This window comes from Amblyomma mixtum, chromosome 5, assembly GCF_055824585.1.
Source record: "Amblyomma mixtum isolate Tamu chromosome 5, ASM5582458v1, whole genome shotgun sequence".
In the NCBI taxonomy this organism is placed as follows: domain Eukaryota; kingdom Metazoa; phylum Arthropoda; class Arachnida; order Ixodida; family Ixodidae; genus Amblyomma; species Amblyomma mixtum.
Window position 1 is genome coordinate 167,850,136 of NC_143016.1, and position 21,601 is coordinate 167,871,736.

A 21,601-nucleotide genomic window follows, 5' to 3' on the forward strand; every position below is an offset into this window, starting at 1 on the left:
TTTAGTTTTATAGTTTTATGCCATATAATTCAGATATCGAATCGAATTGCCTTTTACTGAAACGATCGCCGCTACACGAAATAAATATATTCGCTATTTTGGTCACGAAACACAGAGCGGTTGCAGATAGCCTAAGGTATGCTTGATTATTGATCCTTACGGCAGCCTTACATGCGATATAAACAGAAAATAGAAAAACTAACTTATTAGACTTGAGTTGGAATGGAGTTGAAATCTAGCTAGCTTGCGCGCTGTTTTTCTCGCCCGCGTGATTGCATATGAGCGCTGCGTTATTTGCTTTACAACCACGGGGCCCCTATGCAGCACAGCCAAATTGCACTGATGAATGCAGTACGTATTTTACTGGACTTTGGGAGCGCAGCTGCTGTTGCCGCGGGGTTTCATGACTGTCACAAAGTTTGTGCATGCTTTTTCTTTCTTATACTTTTGCGGCCGAGGTGGCCACGGCGCCGGTTTTTCGCAAGCATGTCACAGCGCGGCGGCGATGATTTTGCCCCCCCCCCCCCCCCCCCCCCCCCCACACACACACACACCGCGTGGACGGTTGACCCCTCGCGACGCTGGAGGGTCAAGGCTACTCCGCCCTCACCCAGGATTATCGTCGGGTAGCGAGCGCTTGCCCGTTGTGGGAACGGGGAGCTGTCGGTTGAATGCCCCGGCACCCTTCCCGACCTTCGATGGACACTTCCGAGGCGTACACGCGAAGCGCCTGCGCGCCCAGCACGCGCCGCGACGGGCGTCGAAAAGTGGCATGTACTGTACAATCTTTGTCAAAAGTAACCAGGCTGCACGGTCTGCTTCTCAGTCGTATATTAAAGCTGTTATGTCAGCCCCCAAGCTCTAAATCTCTGTGTGGTAAGGAGAACTCCTCTGCCAACCTTCAAAGAGGTTTTTGATCTGTACCTCCATGCTCCTGGTGTACCTCCATGCTCCTAGTGCTGGCTCGCTCCCCCTCGCGAGCCGACTGAAAAAAATGTCAAGCCGTGAACAGAAGATGGTTGGGGAGCTGCAAGGATTTCGAGAAAATTTGGGGGAACCTGAAAGAGCTTTCAGCCGTGAAGAAAAGACTCCCCGAGAGCCCCGCTGTCCTCCCATTGTTGCAAACCGGACCCCGCTTCAGACCTGATCGCGCGTCGCGCCTTGCGCATGCGCAGACAGGCTCCAGCGTACGCTCGTGCGCGTAGGCGCTTCGCGTGTACGCCTTGGAAATGTCCATCGAGGTGAGGCTTTAGCATCGCTCTTCGTTAGGACGATAGCTTTCTCTCGGGTTCCTTCTTTCCAGTTTTGAAACTATAACAGTTTTGAAACTATAAAAGGAGTGTCGTGTTTTCAAATAAAGTTAGTCGCGAGTCTGCGCTTGTTGTGTTATCTTCTTGTCCTTGTCTTTTTGTGCGCAGTACCCCCCTTGTATTCTCCTTCTTTCCCTTTTCAACATCTGCAAATCGTTGGCGCACTGTGCCTTGAGTTTTTGTTTGTTTTTTGTTGTTTGCCACGAGAATGCGGCGGCGGGAAGACCGCGAGCCGGGCAGTTGGATTGGAGATTTCGGTGCTTGTGGACGTGTGTGAGGTCAACCAGGGAAGTGGTGCAAGCGAGGCGGGTGTCTGACGCGTAGAGCGCGGCGACGGCGGTCCCGAAGACGCGTGGCCCAAGTTCGCCCGTATCCGCAACCCTCCATCAGCCCCGCGCGCATCCGCAGCCCGACGCTCCCTGCGACCGGACCTTGCCATCCCGCAGCTAAGCCACCGTTTCTCCCCACTTGCTTGAACTCTTTTCTTTGTCCTGTCGCTCTTTCTCGTCCTATTCTTTTGTACAGTGTTGCTTTGATCTTGTAACTTTGTTGTATAGTTCTCACTCTGATGTTTTACTCTTCCGTTAATAGCTGTTTGTGTTCTGATTCTGTTTTTATCCACGTCGCGCCTGTGTACGCACGTTACTTTGTTGGGCTTGAAACTTTCTGTTGTTATCCATTGCCCGAGTAAAGGGGTTTGTTAAGGAAATTGCCTACGCCTCACGCCTCCGGTCAACGGCTAATCAGGCGTGGCCCCTATCGCCGGTCAGCAGTCGAACCTCATCTTCCGCACGCGGGGTGGAGAAGTTTGTCGCTCCTCCCCCTCCAAACTTACGGAGAGTGCAGTGGTGGGCAGGTTGGCCCGATCAATTATAAATTCGGCGCCAAACAACCATCAAGCCGCCCACAATATCCTGCCGATGACGCTGGCCGTATATTGCTTAAGCAGACTACTTTAAGAAGCAACGCACAAGTGTTTGCGCAAGCACAGAAATTACTGTCTCAAATGTACATTTTAATCAAACCAAAATTAAGAGGCAATAAACATCCTGTGAAGCGAAATTTCCTGCATTTATTCTACAACTCTGCCTCAGTAGATTCCCACCTGCGTTTGCTAGGTATAGGTGTGCGTTAAGTGTTTCTTGTGGTTCCTGAGCTAAAGGGCCAAACTTGTCGAAAATTGATGTTTTAAAAAATTGGCTTCTAAGCGACAAAAGTAGATTTGCTCAAATGTTGCCAAAATTGGTGTTCGGAGATGATTCTCTTCCAAGTGAAAAAAAAAAAAGAGCTTTGATGTGCAACTGCACTCAACAAATGCAGGCGGATGCATGAATTTTCAGGTTAGCTGCAGTGTAGCCCATCTCCCAAAGTAAAGTAACCCTCGGTCAGCGTCAGACAACCACTGTGCAGCGTCGTATGTTCATAGGGCAAACTGATCGTTGTTTCAACGAACGCGCCGTTGAGCACTTGTGGAATGTGCGCAACAAACATGGAGGTTTCCTAGCAGACCACTGCAAACCTACCAACGTTGCCGTCTGGAATTAAACAAAGCGATGTTTTTGAAATCTGACAGAGAAAAAGTAGAGCGGGAAATAGTTGAGGCCTATTATATAAAAAAAGCACGAAGCTTGTGTGTCAGCAAGCCATCTATCACGATCAGTGACGCAGAGGTGGCTTTCCTTGAAGGGTTCCTTTAGGTTTTACAATCACGATTCTCGAGTCTCGAATTTTTATCCATAGCAGCATATTCTTTCACTTTCACCGAGAGTGTCTCTCGATGTTTTTAAGAGCTCATTTGCTTTTTTTTCCCCCGAATTCTTGTCGGTCATTTTGTTTCCCACTGTTGCCTGTTTTCTTATACTAAGAGTACTGTTTCATGCGCACCGTTTTTTCCACGTTTTTACTGGCCATTTTAGTTTCTAGTTTTCCATTGTCACTTGTCTTGTTTACGCACGAAGCTCAGAAATTTAACGAAAATGTGTGCCGTGTTTTCGGGATTCGGGGCGAGAAAGATGGAATGAGAGAGTTGTAGGAAATGAGTTGACAAAGTTCACTACGTAGGGAACGCGCAGTGGGCATGCTGAACGGAGGGATTAGAGTTTGTCGACAAGACCAATGCCATCCAAATAATCAAATGTAAACTTCACAGCGCGTCTCTGCTGCCTATGGCAGGCTAAGGGTCTAAGGGAAGAGTGCAGGCTCCTCAGCCCTTCTATCATTCTAACATTCTGGGCATTCTAACAAAATACAGGTATGCTCGACTGTTTCTACTAAGCCTCAGTTGTCGCAACACGGACTGTTCGCTTGACCTAAACGGAACTGTAAGGCGTTTGTAAATGCAGCGTTTAGAGGAAGTCTACGATAAAGAGCACCCACATGGGGAGGAAATCTAGGTGACAGTCTTGATTTGAGGTGTAAGTGCTAGGCGGGACCTCATATAGACGGCCTCAGTACTGAATAGCTCCGGACAGAGTACTAAAAGTTCACTAAAATTTATCCCCTCTCTGAAGTGACACCCGTTATCGGCATTATAAAACAAGTACTCATCGGAGTGTTCCTGTTTACTTTTATTCGCTTTCTGTTGACTAAAACGACTAATTAAAGCTCTTTGCCCTAATTCTTTTGTCTTTGTCCAAATGCCTAAACAAAGAACCAGCGTGTGGTGACCTCTCTGATATATGAATGCTTACTTCAATTCAATTCAATTTTTCAATTCAATTTATTCTCCAGTTATACACTGGAACGTTCTCCGGGCTAAAAGGACCGACTGGGCCTTGACTGAGTCCCGGAGACGTTTACAGAGCAGCGACAGGCAGTACATACGGAGAAATACTATACAATACAAAAGTTAAACAGAGTATACACATATAAAAAGTACATACATATATACAAAGCACACAAAAGAGGACACTTATACAGAGTTATATAACTACAAAATGCGAGGAAGAAGGCAATTACAATTTACTAAAGTATTCGTGTAGCTTTTTACGCGAAAGGTTATTGATATCTTTATGGCGATTTAATATAACAGGTAGATTGTGCTTTATGGACTGCAATTTATAATTGGTGCGAAAATGAGGAACGAGCCAAGGATCGGTGTTACGGGTAGCAACATTGTGTTCGTGGCGTGTCAATGAAGATACACGTTTAAAAAAAGATTGGAACTCTTTTGTGGAAAAGAGAAATGACTTCAAGATGCGATACTCATAAAAGTGATGAATTCGGATAATATTGTAGTCAGGAAAACTATCGGCGGTGGTCAAGCCAGGATCAATATTTGCGATGTGGCGCATAATTTTCTTTTGAAGGATACTGATTTTGTTTATGTTGGTTTGTGTTGTGGTAGCCCAAACTAGATTGCAATAGTTTATTTGAGAGAAAAATAAACCGTAATATACTTGAAGCCTAGCTTTTACAGGAAGTAACATTCGACAGCGGGATAGCGCGCCAGCAACGACAGAAAGCTTCTTACAGATGTGACCGATATGATTGTTCCAGCTCAAATCGCTGTGAAACGTTACGCCTAGGATTTTATGTTGTTCGACGAGTTCGATAGGTTGGCCTTGATATTGTAGTACGCTGTTCATTTTAAAAATCTTATTTCGGGCGCGAAATAATATTGCTTTGGTTTTGGTAGCATTAAGTTTAAGAAAATTAGACTGTGACCACCTGCATATTTTACCGAGTATTTCATTACATTTTACAACTAGTGTGTTTGGGTCACTACCGGTAATTAGAAAGCTACTGTCGTCGGCATAAATGAAAAATTTAACTGTTTTGTCAATTTCCACTAAATCGTTAATGTACATGTTAAAAAGAACGGGGCCCAATATACTTCCCTGCGGCACGCCGCAGACAATAGGTAACAAGGAAGATTGTTGGCTGTCTAGGGATACGCGTTGTCTTCGGTTACTCAGGTAGGACTCAAGCAGCATTAGCGGTTCTCCACGAATGCCGTATGAATGTAACTTGCCAAGAAGAATGTTATGGTTTAGGCAGTCGAAGGCCTTACTAAAATCAATGAAAACGCCTAGTGTAAATTGGTTGCTGTCAATGTTTTGTACAATTTCTTCTTTTATTTCCAATAACGCTGATTCTGTTGATCTACCCTTTCGAAATCCAAATTGCGCATCGCTAAGAATATGAAATTTTTCTATGAATTTTGTTATGCGGAAAAGAATTATTTTTTCAAGTCCTTTTGAAAAGACGGGAAGCACTGAAATTGGCCGGTAGTTAGACATTAGGTTTTTGTCGCCGCTTTTGTAAATTACCGATACTCTGGCTACTTTCATAGCGTCTGGAAATGTATGTGTTGCAATTGCCAAATTAAATATGTGGACAAGCACAGGAGTAATATATTCAAGGACATATTTGATTGGCTTGATTTGCAAGTTATCAAAGTCGAGGGCTCTACTGTTTCTAAGGTTCAGAAATGAACTGGAAACTTCAGATACATTTGTTGGTTCGAAGAAAATACTTCCCAAAGGAACGTTACTGATATTGACTGTGTTTTGGGGCACGTGTGTGGCATTACTGATAGGCCCTGCTATATTTACAAAGTGATGATTAAAATGGTCAGCAAGCTCTTTTCCAGATAAGTTTTCATTGGCATGTAATATGAATTTCGGGGCTTGATCAATGTTTCCGCGATTTAAGACCCTATTTAATATTTTCCAGATAGCAGTGGGGTGCTTTCTAGAAACATCGGCGAACAGCTGCTGGTAGTAGGTCATTTTCGCTTGTCGTAGTGTAGAATTTAACTTATTCCTAGTAGTCTTAAATTCTTTCAATGCCATTTCTGACCTTGAGAGCAGAAATCTGTGGTAAAGACGGTTTTTGTTTCTGATCATGCAGATATGCTCGTGTGAAATCCAGGGTTTTCTATGCTTTTTCGATCGCTTACTAGTTTTTAGAGGGAAATGCTTAGCGTAAATACGTGCAAAGGCTTCAATAAATTTGGAATACGCTTTGTTGACATCTTTCTCGCCGAGAACAGTAGACCAGTCATGTAAGCTTATCTCATATTTGAACGCTTCGAGTGCCGTATCAGAGACAGGCTGGAAACAGAAGGCCTCATTATGAAATGCATATTTCTCGGTGTTACTGGAGTAGAACATAAAGATCGGACAGTGGTCGCTAATATCGGAAGTTATAGTGCCGGCGTCAGAAATACTGGTTTCCATATTTGTAATGAGAAGATCAAGGGCAGATGAGCAACTGGCAGTAATTCTTGTGGGACTCGTAATGACGTTTGAAAAACCAGATGACTGCAGCGTAGTTACAAGATCATATGTTCTGTTATTGTCTTCAAGGATATTGATGTTAAAGTCACCAGCACAAATAAGATGGAAGTTGTTTAGTGAAACATATTGCAGAAAAACATCGAAGAACTTCAAGAACTCGTTAATATTCCCATCAGGGGGCCGGTATAAAACAGATATCACTTCACCTCTGCTCCTCAAAGTCAGTATCTCATATTCATTCGTGATAAGGCTAAATTCTGGTATCACAGTGCACTGTGCACATTTTTTAGCATAAATTGCCACACCACCACCTCTCCTATTTTCTCTATTTATGAAATAATGATTGTAACCATCAAGGAGGAGTGGATTACAGTTTTCTTGATACCACGTCTCTGATATCATTATGATATCAAAGCAAAATTGGAATTGACTTAGGAAGCATACTATCTGGTCGTGTTTGTTTGTAGCTGAGCGGGCGTTGAAATGCAAAACAGACTTATGCGAGGGGTCCTGAAGGTTAAGATGATTGGGAAAGACAAATTCAGTGTACTTCATGGTGATGGCTTACACGCAGTAACAAATGACTAGCATATTTTGTAGATATCTGCGTTATGCAGAATCTTAATGACAGGTGCACCTTCACACTTCCTTGCAAAAATTTGGCCATTGTACACCCAAACTGACTTCCATTCATGTTCGCGCTTCCTCTGTATTGCCGTTCCTAGAAGTCGTTTCAGCGACGGACACAAATGCTCATTGACATAAAATGGCTCTTTGCTTTCAATGCCGATGTCTTCGTTTGTCAAACGCAGGCGTTTCGCTTTTGTTAATGCAGCATCTCGCTTTGACCGGGATTTAAACTGAACTAAAATGTTGTGCTTATCAGGGTTCCGAGTGGGCACACGATGACATGCCTCAATGTCACTTTCTGTGATTTCCTCACTTATGGCACGGCCAATTTGTGAAACAATGCTCACAACATTTTCATCCTCAAGCTTTGTTACGCCCTGAATTTCGAGGTTCTTATTCCTGCTATATTGTTCCATGTGAACAATGCGAGTTTCATGCTCTCGATGCCTGCTTTCCAGATCCAAGATCTTGGCCTCCAGGGCCTCGTTTTCAAGTACTACCTTTTGTTTTTCTGATTCTAGAGCTTTCACCTTAGTTTCCAGCTCGTTAATTGACGTATAAGCAAACTCCAAACTGTCTTTCATGTTGTTTATCTCGGTCTTCAGTTCCCGGATTTCAGCTCTGCAATCTCTTTCTAATGCTTCTTTGTACGATTTCAGTTCTTGTTTGCATTCTTCTTTAAAGCGAGCAAATTCTGCCTTTAGTTCTTTTTCCATTTTCGCTAGATCTTTCGTCATGCTCGGTACAAAAAAAAAAGTGATCAAAATACAACACACTCAGTACAAAAAGTTGGCAGCAGCGACGACAGAATGATAACCAGAAATATACAAGATAAGTTATCAAGAATAACCAACCTGCAGTGAAGAAGCAGAAAAGTGCTCAGCGTTGCGTAACTAAGCCACCACTGCCGTCGCCGCTGCCAAGTGAACCGATGGGACCATGGATGTCTCCTTTTGTAGCTGCGAAGCTGTGACGTTTCCGCCTACAATGCCGTTGATAGGAATCGCTGACGGCCGCGCCCTCTGATGACTGTTGATATCGCACCAGGTCAGTTGCTTGTGAGCACGTGCGAACAGCTCTACTGGTGGTGGGTCCGGCTTGCAGCTTCCCAGATAGGCTATCTGCAGTGAAGAAGCAGAAAAGTGCTCAGCGTTGCGTAACTAAGCCACCACTGCCGTCGCCGCTGCCAAGTGAACCGATGGGACCATGGATGTCTCCTTTTGTAGCTGCGAAGCTGTGACGTTTCCGCCTACAATGCCGTTGATAGGAATCGCTGACGGCCGCGCCCTCTGATGACTGTTGATATCGCACCTGGTTTGTAACCTCTTTCCTGGCTGTTCAAGCAATCCGTACTTTCTCTGTATTTTTACTCGCGTTGTAGACTTCAACTGACGCCCACTTCACATCGCTCGGAAGCCGCGGCGCCGATTAGACCCGTGCGCCGACAGGAGGGTGATCGGGCGTTTGCATCGCCAAGGTTGCGTCTGCGGGAGCCCCAGGTTGGACGCGTCATGTATTAAGGCGACAGCCTTTAATGGCTGATACTGTCGTCCGTTAGCAGAGGGTGTCACACCTTTGGCAGCGTTTAACTCGTGTTAACTTGGGAACATAAAAAAGGTAGGAGAAAACCGATGGTTGCTTCAGATAGAGCAGGAAAAAACGAACTTAGAAGCCAAGTTTGATGACTATAGTGTAGCAGTAGCAGCGGCCTCACGCGGTAGGAGCCGCACCAGCCGCCGATGACGATGACGCCGATGTTCTGCCGAATGGAGCTCGACTCTCGGGCCGGCGGCACGCGCCTCTCTTGGGCTCGCCATCTTAGATTCAAACACCCCGGCTAGTAAAATCAATTGAGTCTGGCTCCCTTAATTTCACGAAGGACTCCATGATCACATATCATGATCTCACCAATCATTTTAAACTAGAGAGGAGAATTTCCCCCCCTCCAGACAAAAGACTTACTAAAGAACAAGAGGTTACGTGGCGTCGTCTACAGACGAGATCGATACGCACCCCATCACTCCTCGCGCACATTTATCCAGATCTTTACAACCCAAACTGCAAACAGTGTGGCCAACGTGCTACCTACGATCACATCCTGTGGGACTGCAAAATAGAGCCACCTCCGGGTGATCTAGTTACAGCTCCTTCTCTCGAGCGGTGGGAGACCGTGCTGGCTAGCTCTGACCCCAGAACGCAAGTTTTGGCGGTGGAGTGGGCTGACAAAGTCGTCGAGGGCTATGTACTCTCGACCACTTAACGCGACCTCTTGCCAAGCTCTTCCCGGCGAATAAAATGTTTTACAATCAATCACTTCCTTCATCGTGCCGGCCTCATACCTTTCGGGTGAACCTCTCTGTTCAGGGCCTCCGTCTTCGAGCACCATTTGCCAGTATACCCAGCCCTTCACCAGTCCACCTACGAGATCCTCCTGGATGAATATCCTTCTCCCCTCCATCCTTCCAACTTCTTACTGCCCATCAAACACCAGGTCATGCATCACATTGCGACCACTGGCCAGCCCACAGACGCTCGAGCCCGTCGCCTTGCTCCAGACCGCCCGCAACGAGTTCGAACACATGCTGGAGCTCGGCATTATCCGCCCTTCCTCTAGCCCATGGGCGTCCCCTCTACACATGGTGCCGAAGAAATCCCCAGGGGACTGGCGGCCATGTGGCGATTACCGCGCCCTCAACAACGCTACCGTTCCGGACCGTTATCCCCTACCTCACATCGCGGATTTCACCACCGCGCTGCATGGCGCCACAATTTTCTCTAAAATCGATCTCGTCAAGGCCTACCGCCAAATCCCTGTAGAACCATTCGATGTTCCCAAAGCTGCAATCATTACACCATTCGGCCTCTTCGAATACGTCCGCATGCCATTTGGCTTCCGTAACTCTGGCCAGACATTTCAACGCTTCGTTGACACAGTTACACGGGGTTTACCTTTCTGCATGGCCTACATCGATGACCTCCTCGTATTCAGCCGCGACACGGAGAAGCACTTGCAACACCTACGGCAGCTGTTTCAACGGCTCTCTGATTACGGCCTAATCATCAACAGAGCCAAATGTGAATTCGGCAAGTCGGAGCTCGATTTCCTTGGTCACCGTGTGAACCGCTCCGGCATCCGGCCTCTCCCATCAAAAGTCCAGGCCATTCAAGACTTTCCGCAGCCTGCCTCAATCCGCCAGCTCCGTGAATTTCTCGGCCTTATCAATTTTTATCGCCGTTTCATCCCTCACTGTGCTGCACTCCTCAAACCATTGACAGACATGATTCAAGGCAAGAAAACAAACTCCGCACAACTGACATGGTCTTCAGCTGCTCTGGATTCCCCCAGGCCGCCAAAACGAAACTATCAGACCTCGCCTTTCTTGCCCATCCGCGCCCTGATGCACCCTTACGATTCATGACCGACGCCTCCGGCTCCGGCTTTGGAGCCGTGCTACACCAGCTCGTGGATGGTGCTTGGAGCCCTCTATTTTCTTTCTCCCGCGAGTTTTCCGCTGCCGAAAGCCGCTACAGTACTTTCGGCCGTGAACTTCTTGTCATGTACATGTCCGTGCGGCATTTCAAGCACCTCCTAGAAGCTCGGCAGTTCCCTATCGTCACCGACCACAAACAACTCATTTTTGCCATCAAATCAGGGAGCGGTAAATTCTCGCCTCGTGAAATTCGTCACCTTTCGTACGTGGGAGAATTCACGACTGACATCAGACATGTGCAGGGTTTCGACAATGCCCCGGCGGACGCTCTGTCGCGTGTTGCTGCTTCCCTTGCCTCTGCTGCTCCACCAATGAACATCGACTTTGCCGCCCTCGCCACAGCGCAGCAACATGACTGGGAAGTTATAGACCTTCGCAAGGACCCTGGCCCGCTGGTTCTCCGTGAAATTCTCCCTTCATGCCTCGTCCCCATCATCTGCGACACTTAGGCCGGCACTCCGCGCCCTTTGGTCCCCTCTGCCTTTCGTCGTCTTGTCTTCGATGCCCTCCACGGCCTGTCCCAATTCGCGCCACGCAACATCTTCTCCCAAAACGCTACGTCTGGCCCGGCATCAACAAGGACGTGCGCGCCTGGGCCCGTGCCTGCCTGGCTTGCCGGCAGTCTAAAACTCAGCGACACACGACCGCTCCCGTCGGCTCGTTCCCTCCGCCGTCCGCCCGTTTTGACAACGTCCACATCAATATCTTGGGTCCCTGGCCACCTTCCGCTGGACATGCATAAATTCTCACTTGCATCGATCGGTTTACTCGCTGGCCCGAAGCGTTCCCTCTGCCTGACGCCACCAGTGACAGCATCGCCAGAACATTCGTCCCCGGTTGGGTCTCCCGGTACGGGGTTCCCTCGACCATCACCATCGACCGTGGCGCCCAGTTTGAATGTTTCCTTTTTAATAACCTTATGAGTTTACTTGGCACTTCCCGAATCAGAACTACTGCTTACCATCCCATCGCCAACGGCATGATCGAACGTTTCCATCGTTCGCTTAAAACATCCCTCAAAGCCCAACTCGACACTACCCACTGGACTGCATCCCTATCACTGGTTCTACTCAGCCTCCGTGCTACACTAAAACAAGATCTTCGTTGCACTCCGGCAGAACTTGTCTTCGGCTCGCCCCTGCGTCTTCCTGGTGAATTTTTCGAATCCACCGATTAGTCCACAAGTCCCGACCCAACTGATTACGTGACGCAGCTCCGCCGTTTTTGCCGTCATCTCCGAGAGCCACATCTCCCACCCCAGTCTTGGCCATCTTCATGCGTTCCATCCGAGCTAGCGACTTGCACCCACGTCTTTGTTCGCCGAGACTCTGTCCCCAAGCCGCTTCAGCGCCCCTACGACGGCCCATTCCGTGTGCTCGAAAGAACACCCAAGTTCTTCATCGTGGACCTCCATGGGCGCACTGACACCATTTCCATCGACCGCTCGAAGCCAGCCTTCACAGAAGACGCCCCGTCCACAGGGCCTCCGTGTGTGGTTTCTCTGCCCCAACCGCCCACCTGCCCTCCTCCGCCATCTTTCCCTGCTACCCCTCAGCAGCGGAAGGTATCGTTCCGGCTCCCAGCTTCACCGGACTCCTTCACTAGCGGGGGGGGGGGGGGGGGGGGGGGGGCTACTGTAGCAGTAGCAGCGGCCTCACGCGGTAGGAGCCGCACCAGCCGCCGATGACGATGACGCCGATGTTCTGCCGAATGGAGCTCGACTCTCGGGCCGGCGGCACGCGCCTCTCTTGGGCTCGCCATCGTACATTCAAACACTCCGGCTAGTAAAATCAATCACTTCCTTCATCGTGCCGGCCTCATACCTTTCGGGTGCAACAGTAGAATAATTAGTTAATTAATCATAGGCAAAAATGCTGAAATTGCGTCGAAATAGCGCGGACGTCGATATAGCCAAGAGAATGGTGTGATGTCAAATCCACAGGAAGTCGTCAGGACATAGTGAAAATGGTCACAGAATGGTCGGAAAAACGTCGGATTTATGTGAAATTAGATGGAAAAATGTGTAATTAAGCGTAATTATCACTTAAGATCCCCGACGGGAAAAAATGTATGACAGGACGAAAAATTTTGTCGGATTTCGTACACAACTCGCACCTTTTCTAAGTAGGGTGCTCTACTGGTGGCAGCCAGTAATATGAAATTGATGGTCGCGCTGCGATCCCGAGGCAACTGATTTTTCTTTGCATGTTCTCTTATTCGCGCTGTTTTTCTGGTGCTATAACTTTGAACCAACCAACCTACCTGTAGAACTTTAGGTACGTCAGTGTGCTTGGACCTCTTACGCTACGAGTTTGCTGATAGGAAACTGCCTACTGCTCCTGGCTTTGACGTACTAATACACTGAGTGAAGCCGCATGTCGTTGCAGAGGACACAACGCTCTCATGAGGACACGACTCTCCCTCAACTACATATTCAAGAAAACTTTGCGCAGAATGACACAAGACGGAGGGAGAAACACGTACACACACACGAGCGCAAACACCACATGAATTTTGAAAAGCCACTGCGCAAGCTACTCCTATGCATTCACGGACGGCCAAGAAAAGTTCCTCGTGCGGCACCGAATAAAACAAATCCTCAATGTCCATCGAAAATCCGTAGTTAGATCTGCCAGCGTCCTGTCGATGTGCTTCTACCAGAGTACCTGACCTGTAAATCTTGAAAGGGTCATCAATCACAAGCTTGGTCAGGTGACTCTAAAGGAATTTGCTGACCAGTGCCTGCCAGCAATCCCTCTCCATTATGATGGTCCTGAAGGGATTCTGGGGTTTGTGTGTTCTCTCGCCGAACATCTGACACGGCATAACGACGAAGCCACCTTTTTTATCGGCTTGCAGCAATCCCTTCAGGACCATCATAACGGAGAGGGATTGCTGGCAGGCACTGGTCAGCGAATTCCTTTAGAGTCACCTGACCAAGCTTGTGATTGATGACCCTTTCAAGATTGACAGGTCAGGTACTCTGGTAGAAGCACTTCGACAGGACGCTGGCAGATCTAACTACGGATTTTCGGTGGACATTGAGGAGTTGTTTTATTCGATGCCGCACGAGGAACTTTTCTTGGCCGCCCGTGAATGCATAGAAGTAGCTGGCGCAGTGGCTTTTCAAAACTCATGCGGTGTTTGCGCTCGTGTGTGTGTAGTGTTTCTCCCTCTGTCTTGTGTCATTCTGCGCAAAGTTTTCTTGAATATGTCGTTACACCAACTGGCCCAACGCTCTGCTCTACTAAGTTCCCTCAACTAAACTCACGATACCGACCTCGTGCAGCGGTGCGTTCCTTCTCTATATTTATGGGGGAAATGCAATTTATATTGTAAGAATAGAAGTACTAAAATACTATATGAAACCTATTTCTCACCGTTATGTTAATTTTGAAGAAAAATACGACGAAACAACGAGTTCAGGCAGTTCAAATGTATTTGTGCACAGAAGCAACGAAGCAGTTTGAACGGCATTCCGGAGCACCAGAGCAGTAGCTAAAAGGAGACGTTCAGAAGTGGCCGCCGTGGTCAGAGTATCTCAGGAAAGAGCCGGAGATTCCTTGACGTCGCGAAGGGACAGGTAACGCCTCAGTGCCGCCCCGCAGTACTCGTTCAGGTCTTGCAGCTGCAGTCGTCCATCTTCGCGTCGGTGGCACACAACCCGATCCCGCACCACTCCAGCGAGACGCATGAATGCCTCGATGCTCTGGAAACGGGCCAGTGCTGCACGAATCATCCTGGCTGCCTCGACCTCGTTGACCGAACTCAGCTCGGCGACCTCCACCGCCAGCGCAGGGTGGTGGGCGATGAGTTCCAAGGCAGAAGCACAACACCTGACAGGCGATGGGGAAATGTATGAGCGAAAAACACAACACTTTGTGGAACAACAAGGAAACACTTTTTGCGGCTGTTCCAGCGTAGCAGTCACGACAAGTTCATGATTTTTGTTTCTCAACCACTGGCTTCGCAGCGGCAATATTACGCACGGAGATGCTCCTTAAAAGTTTGGGCTTGATGTCCGTTTTGAGACTTAACTGAAACCATCGAATTTGTAGAGACTCAACTGAAACCATCGAATTTGAAACGTCAATTTTCGTGACCTCCTTCTTAAAGCAAGGCATTCCGCATTCAGTGGTCTGGAACTCAAATTCACCGCTACCCCCCTCTCCCATGGAAAGTACTCAACGCCACCTGTCCTTTCGCAGTGCTCTCGTCTTCCAGCGGATGGCAGGACTTAGTTTGCTTTAAGCTAGCTGTCGCCGGTGACGGCGATTTTTACAACGCTAGTTGTACGCGGGTCGTTGCCCTGCTTTGAAGCGAAAAGCTTCACTAGGCTCGTCGACACCGCGCTTCGCGTGAGCCACCCCTCGGCGCCGCCGCAGCGCGCGCTACGTCACCACTTCTCCTCCTCGCCACAAGTTTACCCCTCGCCGCTGCCGCGCGGTCGCCGCCGCCGTCCCAAGAGGAGAAGGTTCTTTCGCAAGGCGTTCCGAGAACGCGTGAGCGGCGGCGGCGGCCGCAGAGGAGGCCGCGCGCTACGTCGCGCGCCAGCTGCTTGCTACTGCTCTGATCACCGGGCCATCTTTATGGCTATACATACAGAAAGTGCAAGACACTGTGTCCATTGACGAAGAAGAAATAAAGAGATTTTAATAGCCTTGTATAACGATTGTACAAGCTTTGTATACTTAAGAGAACACGTTTTGGAAAAGCTAGAAAGCTATACCCAAATTGTATCCCTATGTATGAAACCTTAAGCTAAACCACGAGCATCGCCACGAAGCTTTTCGCTTCGAGATATCCAGGCTTAACACTTTAGCTAAGCCTCAGGCCAACTTTTTATATTATATATAAATTGTCTAGTACTAATTGATAATATATTTAAATTTGTTGCGTACGCTGGTGATTTTAACTTACTGTAAAGACCTCGCCAGTATTTTACCGCATGCAAGCTCAGTTTGTTTTAGGCTGCAAGAGTGGTCACAGAATACCAACCTCTTATCAAATGAATCGGAAACAAAGTGCATTCTGTTCCGTGCACCAGGTGAACTTGTGGAAGTACCTGAGCACACTTCCATTGGTCCGTACACAATTCAGAAAATACAATTCATAGTGTTTTCACGTGTCTCTCTCTATTAATTATGTACGGACCAATGGAAGTACCTGAGCACACTTCCATTGGTCCGTACACAATTAATAGAGAGAGGCACGTGAAAACACTAGGAATTGTCTTTTCTGTCGATCATGTCGACCATATTTGCTTACAAGTGCGAAAAGTAGTAGGTATGCTCAATAGAAATCGCCATTTATTCCCCGCCGAAGTTAAACACCTTCTGTATAATTAATTTCATTCACTACTTAGTTACTGTGCACTGGCGCAGAGAAACTCTAGTTCACAAAATTGAAACAAACTAATCTTGCTACAAAAAAAAGGCACTTCGGGCAATAAAAAGTGTCCCATTCAAGGAGCACACTAAAATGCTCTTCCATAAATGCAAGATAATAAAGCTGCTAATATATAAAAGAACAACTAATAAACAGTTATATTAGAGCGATACAGGGGAAGTCGCTAATATCCACAAGCAAGAGTACATCTACCCTCATCGCCATCAACAACCATGGAAAATTCCTTTTACACGCACAAACCATGGCAGCCATCGCGTTGATTACACTCTCCCCCGCTTAGTGTTTTCGCGTAGCAACATATAGACGCAATGGCACTGAACAAAAGTGACAAAGCCGCTATTTCTATAACCGAATCTTAGTTGTAAATAGAGACTGCTTTATTTTTGTTGACATGCTTACCTCCGCTGATGTTTTGGTGTACTGTGCCCAGTTTTAGAGTGCAACTTTAAACCATTTGCAATCCTGCCCTTGTAGCCTGGATGTTTGAAGCCTTCTCTAGCTGCTATTGTGCATCTTTTCTCCTGCCTCCCCTTTTTCGCCACGTACCTTTTCTTTCTTAGTGAAAGTAAAATTGACTGACTGACTGACTGATTGATTGATTGATTCTACAGTCGCCGTCAAAAGTCTCCGAACCGAACCCGAAGTTCCGAATCGTGTTGCGCTTCATGCGGGAATCTGACAATGCACTCCTGGGGCCGTATTCTGTAAGCTGAGCATTTTCCATTGTCCATTTCGCGCCTATTCGGCCCTCTGCCAGTGGTCACTCAGATATACCCGCAGATTTCAAACGTTTGTGGCAAGCAATCCGGCCAGTGGGTGGCTGTCGACCGGGCCTCACCTTTGGCCTCATATCGCAGCCAATGCGAGCCAGTAGTCAGGTCCGGTCGCCTGCTGTTGACAGCGTTGCATTGCACCTCGCCATTGGCTGCATATTTCATCAGTTCTCAGCCAATGGTAAGGTCTAGTCGCCAACCATCCAATGGTTGGCCAGCGACCTTCAAAAGCGACCCTCAACCAGCGACCTTCAAAAGTTTTTGAAGGACCCTCAACCAGCGACCTTCAAAAACTTTTGAAGGTCGCTGGTTGAGGGTCGCTTTTGAAGGTCGCTGGCCCCAGACGCTTAAAAGCCGCGGGAATGCGTTTGGGTGACTATTGACACAGAGCCGAATGGACGCGAAATGGACAATGGAAAATGGAAAGGTTGTAGGATACGGCCCCTGGTGTCGATCCGGTGCACTGCAACGGTCTCGATACTAGGAGTACGTCGTCAGGTGGCGCTCGCACGCAGCGCGGCACGGTTAGGAACTTGAAAGGGGGGAGGGGGGTTCATAGACTTTTGATCCCGACTGCACATTCGGTCCCTGCGGACATCGCGTCGTGTGTGGATATTCTAGCAAAAAAAAGTATCGTTTTTGAAGGAAAATTGAGCCCCGCTGGCTTTAAACTACGTGCGTACAATAGTCAAGCAATTACAGTGCTTACCGGTCGGACCGAGCACCGGTGACGAAAGCAGCCGCTCGTCTGATGAGGTCAGAATTTCGCCGTGCCACTTCCCACACGGCATACCAATCCCTGAACGCTGGCGAGCTTCTCTCAGACGGCGAGAACAAGTTGACGCGAAGAATCCTGTAGTTTTCCGTTATGTCGGCGGACAAGCGACGGAAAAAGATGCGCGACTTCTCCGGCGTTTCGTTTATGAAGTCGACTCCTCGAATAACCGTGCTCAGTTTGACTGCGTCGGCCAGGCGCTGGACGTCTGCATCGTCCATGTACGTCGCGCTTATGGATAGTTGTTTGATGCTCTTGTTTTCGAAAAATGAGGAAACGATGATGTTCCAGGAACGATCCGGATGGTTGTTCGTCAATGGAGACCAAGTCGTGGACAGATGGAGTCCCTGGAGCGCACTAGTTGCTTTCACGTACTTGCTGATAGCTGTGGAGAGCGACTTGTCGAAATCGACAACTACAATCTGTAGGAATAGATGAGCGATGTGGTCGAGCGTGGTAGCGTTTTCCAAAGTCTGAAAGAGTTCGCGGGTTGTGTACTGACCGCGGAAAGCGCACACCCTGGAGAACGCGCTGCACTCCGGCAAGGCGGGTTCGCTGCCGAGAAAGTAGCATCCTGGGTCCAGCGTTGCCTTCGCCTGGGCTCCACTTTCTCCCAGCAAGGTGCGCAGCTGCGGCAGAAAAGGACGATTTTCACGGGTTACGCTCACAGTTGCTTTCTTCAGGTTTTGCTTCCGTGCCACAGCTTGGAAAAACAGACCCCACTGCTTCAAGGGCCAGATGTGAGATGACAGCGTCACCTCCTCGAGAGTCTCGTTCTGCGTGAAAGCCTCAAGCCCGCCCCAGTTATGCCGTGATGTGAATCGAAGATCCGCCGGCTCGCTTCTCAAAATTATGGCGGCACTGCGGAGAACGCTGTTCTGTGCGAATATCTTGGCTATTAGCTCGAAGCTTGCTTCGTTTGGGACAACATTTTGGAGGCCAACTTTTGTGATCGTCTTGTTCTCAGAGATTCCGTCAAGAATCCACAGCCAGCGGTCTTCATGCTCGTAACCGGTCACTGCCCCAACCTCTATGCTTAGCGTCTTTAAAGTGGTGGTGTTCTTCAGGTACTGAGCGAATTCAGGCCTGTTTAGCAGCGACACTGTTCCAGAGGGTGACTCGCTGATTAAGAGTTCCTTCAGAGTTGCGTTCCCTCGGAGGGCGCCCAACAAACTGTCAGCTTGCTCTTCCGTTATCTGCAGCTGGGGCATCTTGAGAACGGTGAGAGCCGTTGTCGTGCGCAGAAGAGTGGCGAGCGCAGTGAACAACTTTTCGGGAGGGCGGAGGCTGAGGTCGAGCTCGAGCCGTTCAAGTTTCACGCTCGACGAGATCGCGGCGCAGACGTTTTCGTGCTCGTGGTCATCCAGAAAATTCATCTTGAGGGTCTTGATCGACGGGTTCGTAAGAAGAGCGTCGCAGAAAAAGAACTCGGACGGGTGGAGGATTCTGCTGGAAAAGGAGCACTTGAGGTCTAGTGTGCCGATGCACCGATGCGTTGCGAGGAGCTTGTTGACTAGAAAGTTGACTTGTTTCCAAGTGGCGTAATCCTCTTCCCTGGGACGGGAGAGGCGAGGGTAGTCGATGTCCACCAACGAGAGCTGGCCACTCGTTCCTGATGACTCTCGGAGCTCGTAGTGGAGGAAGTAGAGGTACTCATTCCACACTGGCAAGTGTCGCACTATCTGGCAGGCTTGGTCATCTGTCGCTGTACAGGCCAGTTCGAAGTCGATAAGAGAGCCACTGAACCAGCTCCTGGCGTTGCGTAGACAGGCGTCTGGTGTTGCCAAGGCGTTCACTGCGTTGTGGTTGGGGTCGCCGTGCGCTGAACATCCAAGTTTCGCCATTCAGCCTCTGCACACCAAGCGTTGGTACATGTTTGTCAACTGACCAGAGGCAGTCTGTATCTTGCTCGTCCTAATAGTTCACATCTAACCTCTGCACATTATTTCTAGCTGCCCAAGCATTCTGAATGTGCTGCTATTAGCGCGAAAGCGGTCATACTATGTTCACCAGTATCAAGAATCTTGTCACCGTAAGTACCGCCTCCGCCAAAAGTAACCGAGCAGCCTCGACGGCAGCCGGAGCGGGCTCTCAGCCGAGCGGTGGCACTGCGGCCCCGGGTGCTGTCTCCTGATCTCGGCTGTGTGTCTAAACTGGATGACGTATGACTGCGGTCTCGCTCTCCTTCCTTGAATGACAAGAAGTAAGCAGGTAGTATGTGCGGCGAGCAATCTCGCGCCTTTGGAGTGTTGTCATACTGAGCGAGAGGAAAGGCTTACGTCAGCCAGTTTACCACTGCAAGGCTGCTGCAGCCGCCAGCGCGGCTGCTCGGTGACTTTTGGAAAAGATGGTACCTTCACGGCACCAAAAGTAACCAAAAGTAACCAAAAGCAAACGGTCACAGGTGGTTTGATTCTTAGCCGCGTAGCGAAGCACTTATGGCAGCCCTTAAGGTATGAATCTGTGTAAAGTAAAGTGAACCCTTGTCGTCATGTTTCGACAACTTTCGGTGGTTAGCGGTGCCGTAACGGCTCCGTTATACGATTTAGAAGCAAAAACCTGTTTCTCGGTTACTTTTGGCAAAGGGTGCACAATAGGGGTAGTGGAAACAAACGCGAACAGAGGGAGCCTAGGCGCTCCACAGTTCGTATTTCTTTTCATCACGTGGTTGCAAAACGACGCTATATTCGTCCGAGATGCATTCTAGGACGACCCTAATGTCTCTTTGTACCATCCATGTAAAAGCGTGATCAAAAGAAATTTGAATTGCAAAGGATATGAAGGCCACAAACGCAGCAACATTTGTTAGATGTGAATTTTCCTTGCCAAAAGACAGTTCGGAAGTATTTTCACTGGTTTCAGTTTTTTCGCTGATTCAAACAACCTCCGACGGAAAATCATCTTGGATGCGACGTGGAACAGAAATACACATTATAAAAACACTGGTTTCCCTTATTCAGAATTTGTAGCCACATTCACCAAACAAACCGCCCGCAGGCAATATGTGGTATACTAGAACGGTTATAAATATAAGTATATCCTGTAATAGTTTTTTCATGGGAGCATGCGCAAATATAAGAAAAAAATGCACGGAGAACTTCTTTCCTCATGCCCGAGGCCATAAGAAAGTAACAACGTTGACAATTTGCTAACGAAGCCAATGCCACGAGAATCGCGCGCCAGATCCCGTTCGTGGGTGGTGGTGGTGGTGGTGTGACATTTTTATTCGAACATCCTTTCTATTAGGCGTTCAGTACATCCTGGGCCAAGGCGACGAGGGCACGTTGCAGTCTCAGATCCAGGGAGGCGATCCAGATGGACCACGGTGGGGGTGGGGGGAATGGATAGGCGGGGGACTGGAAGGCTGCGTGGCACTGTGTAAGGAAGTGTTCTATGTCTGCATATGTGTGTGGACAGTTTGGGCACTGAGGTGTGGAAGTGTACCGGTATAGGTAAAGTTTGGCTGGTGTATGTAGGAGATTAAACTGTATTCGGCGAAGAATGCGAGCTTCACGGATCGATAACGATGGGTGCGGTGGTGGTAAATCAGCTAAATCCAATTTTTGCTGCGTGTAGTATTCGTCGACAGTACGTTTGTAAGCCCTGACCGCCTGCTCCGTCGGTGGGCTCGTCCATGGGATCCCCGGCGCCCGGTGTATAGTTTCGCAGGCAAGCTGGTGAGCCAGCTCATTGCCGGGGATGCCCATGTGACCAGGGATCCACCGAAGGGTCACCGGTCGTGGGCTTAATGCTAAGAGGGCGGCATCTAAGGCCGATCGAGTAGGGAAAGGGAGGGCTCTTTTATGGAAGGCACGCAGAGCTGCCTGCGAGTCTGTATAGACAACGTATTGGGGGGCGGGGGGTAGGGTGGCAAAGTGTGTGATGGCATCGGCGATCCCGTGTATTTCTAGGGCGAGCGTGGAGGGTGGGGAGGTGTATGGACCGGTTGTGTGAGCGCTGGTTGTAGAGA

At 48.6% G+C, this 21,601-nt stretch overlaps 1 protein-coding gene across 1 annotated transcript in view; it reads right to left on the reverse strand.

Moving 5' to 3' along the window:
* Positions 1–14,191: 14,191 nt before the first annotated feature.
* Positions 14,192–21,601, reverse strand: part of LOC149344541 (uncharacterized) — a 29,024-nt gene continuing 21,614 nt past the window's right edge. The window contains exons 2-3 of the mRNA XM_089542633.1: positions 17,566–19,482; positions 14,192–14,510 (exon numbers count right to left, since the gene is read on the reverse strand). Of these exons, the coding sequence (XP_089398759.1) occupies positions 14,216–14,510; positions 17,566–19,475 (2,205 nt within the window). The 5' untranslated portion in view covers positions 19,476–19,482 and the 3' untranslated portion in view covers positions 14,192–14,215. The remainder of the gene's footprint in view (positions 14,511–17,565; positions 19,483–21,601) is intronic.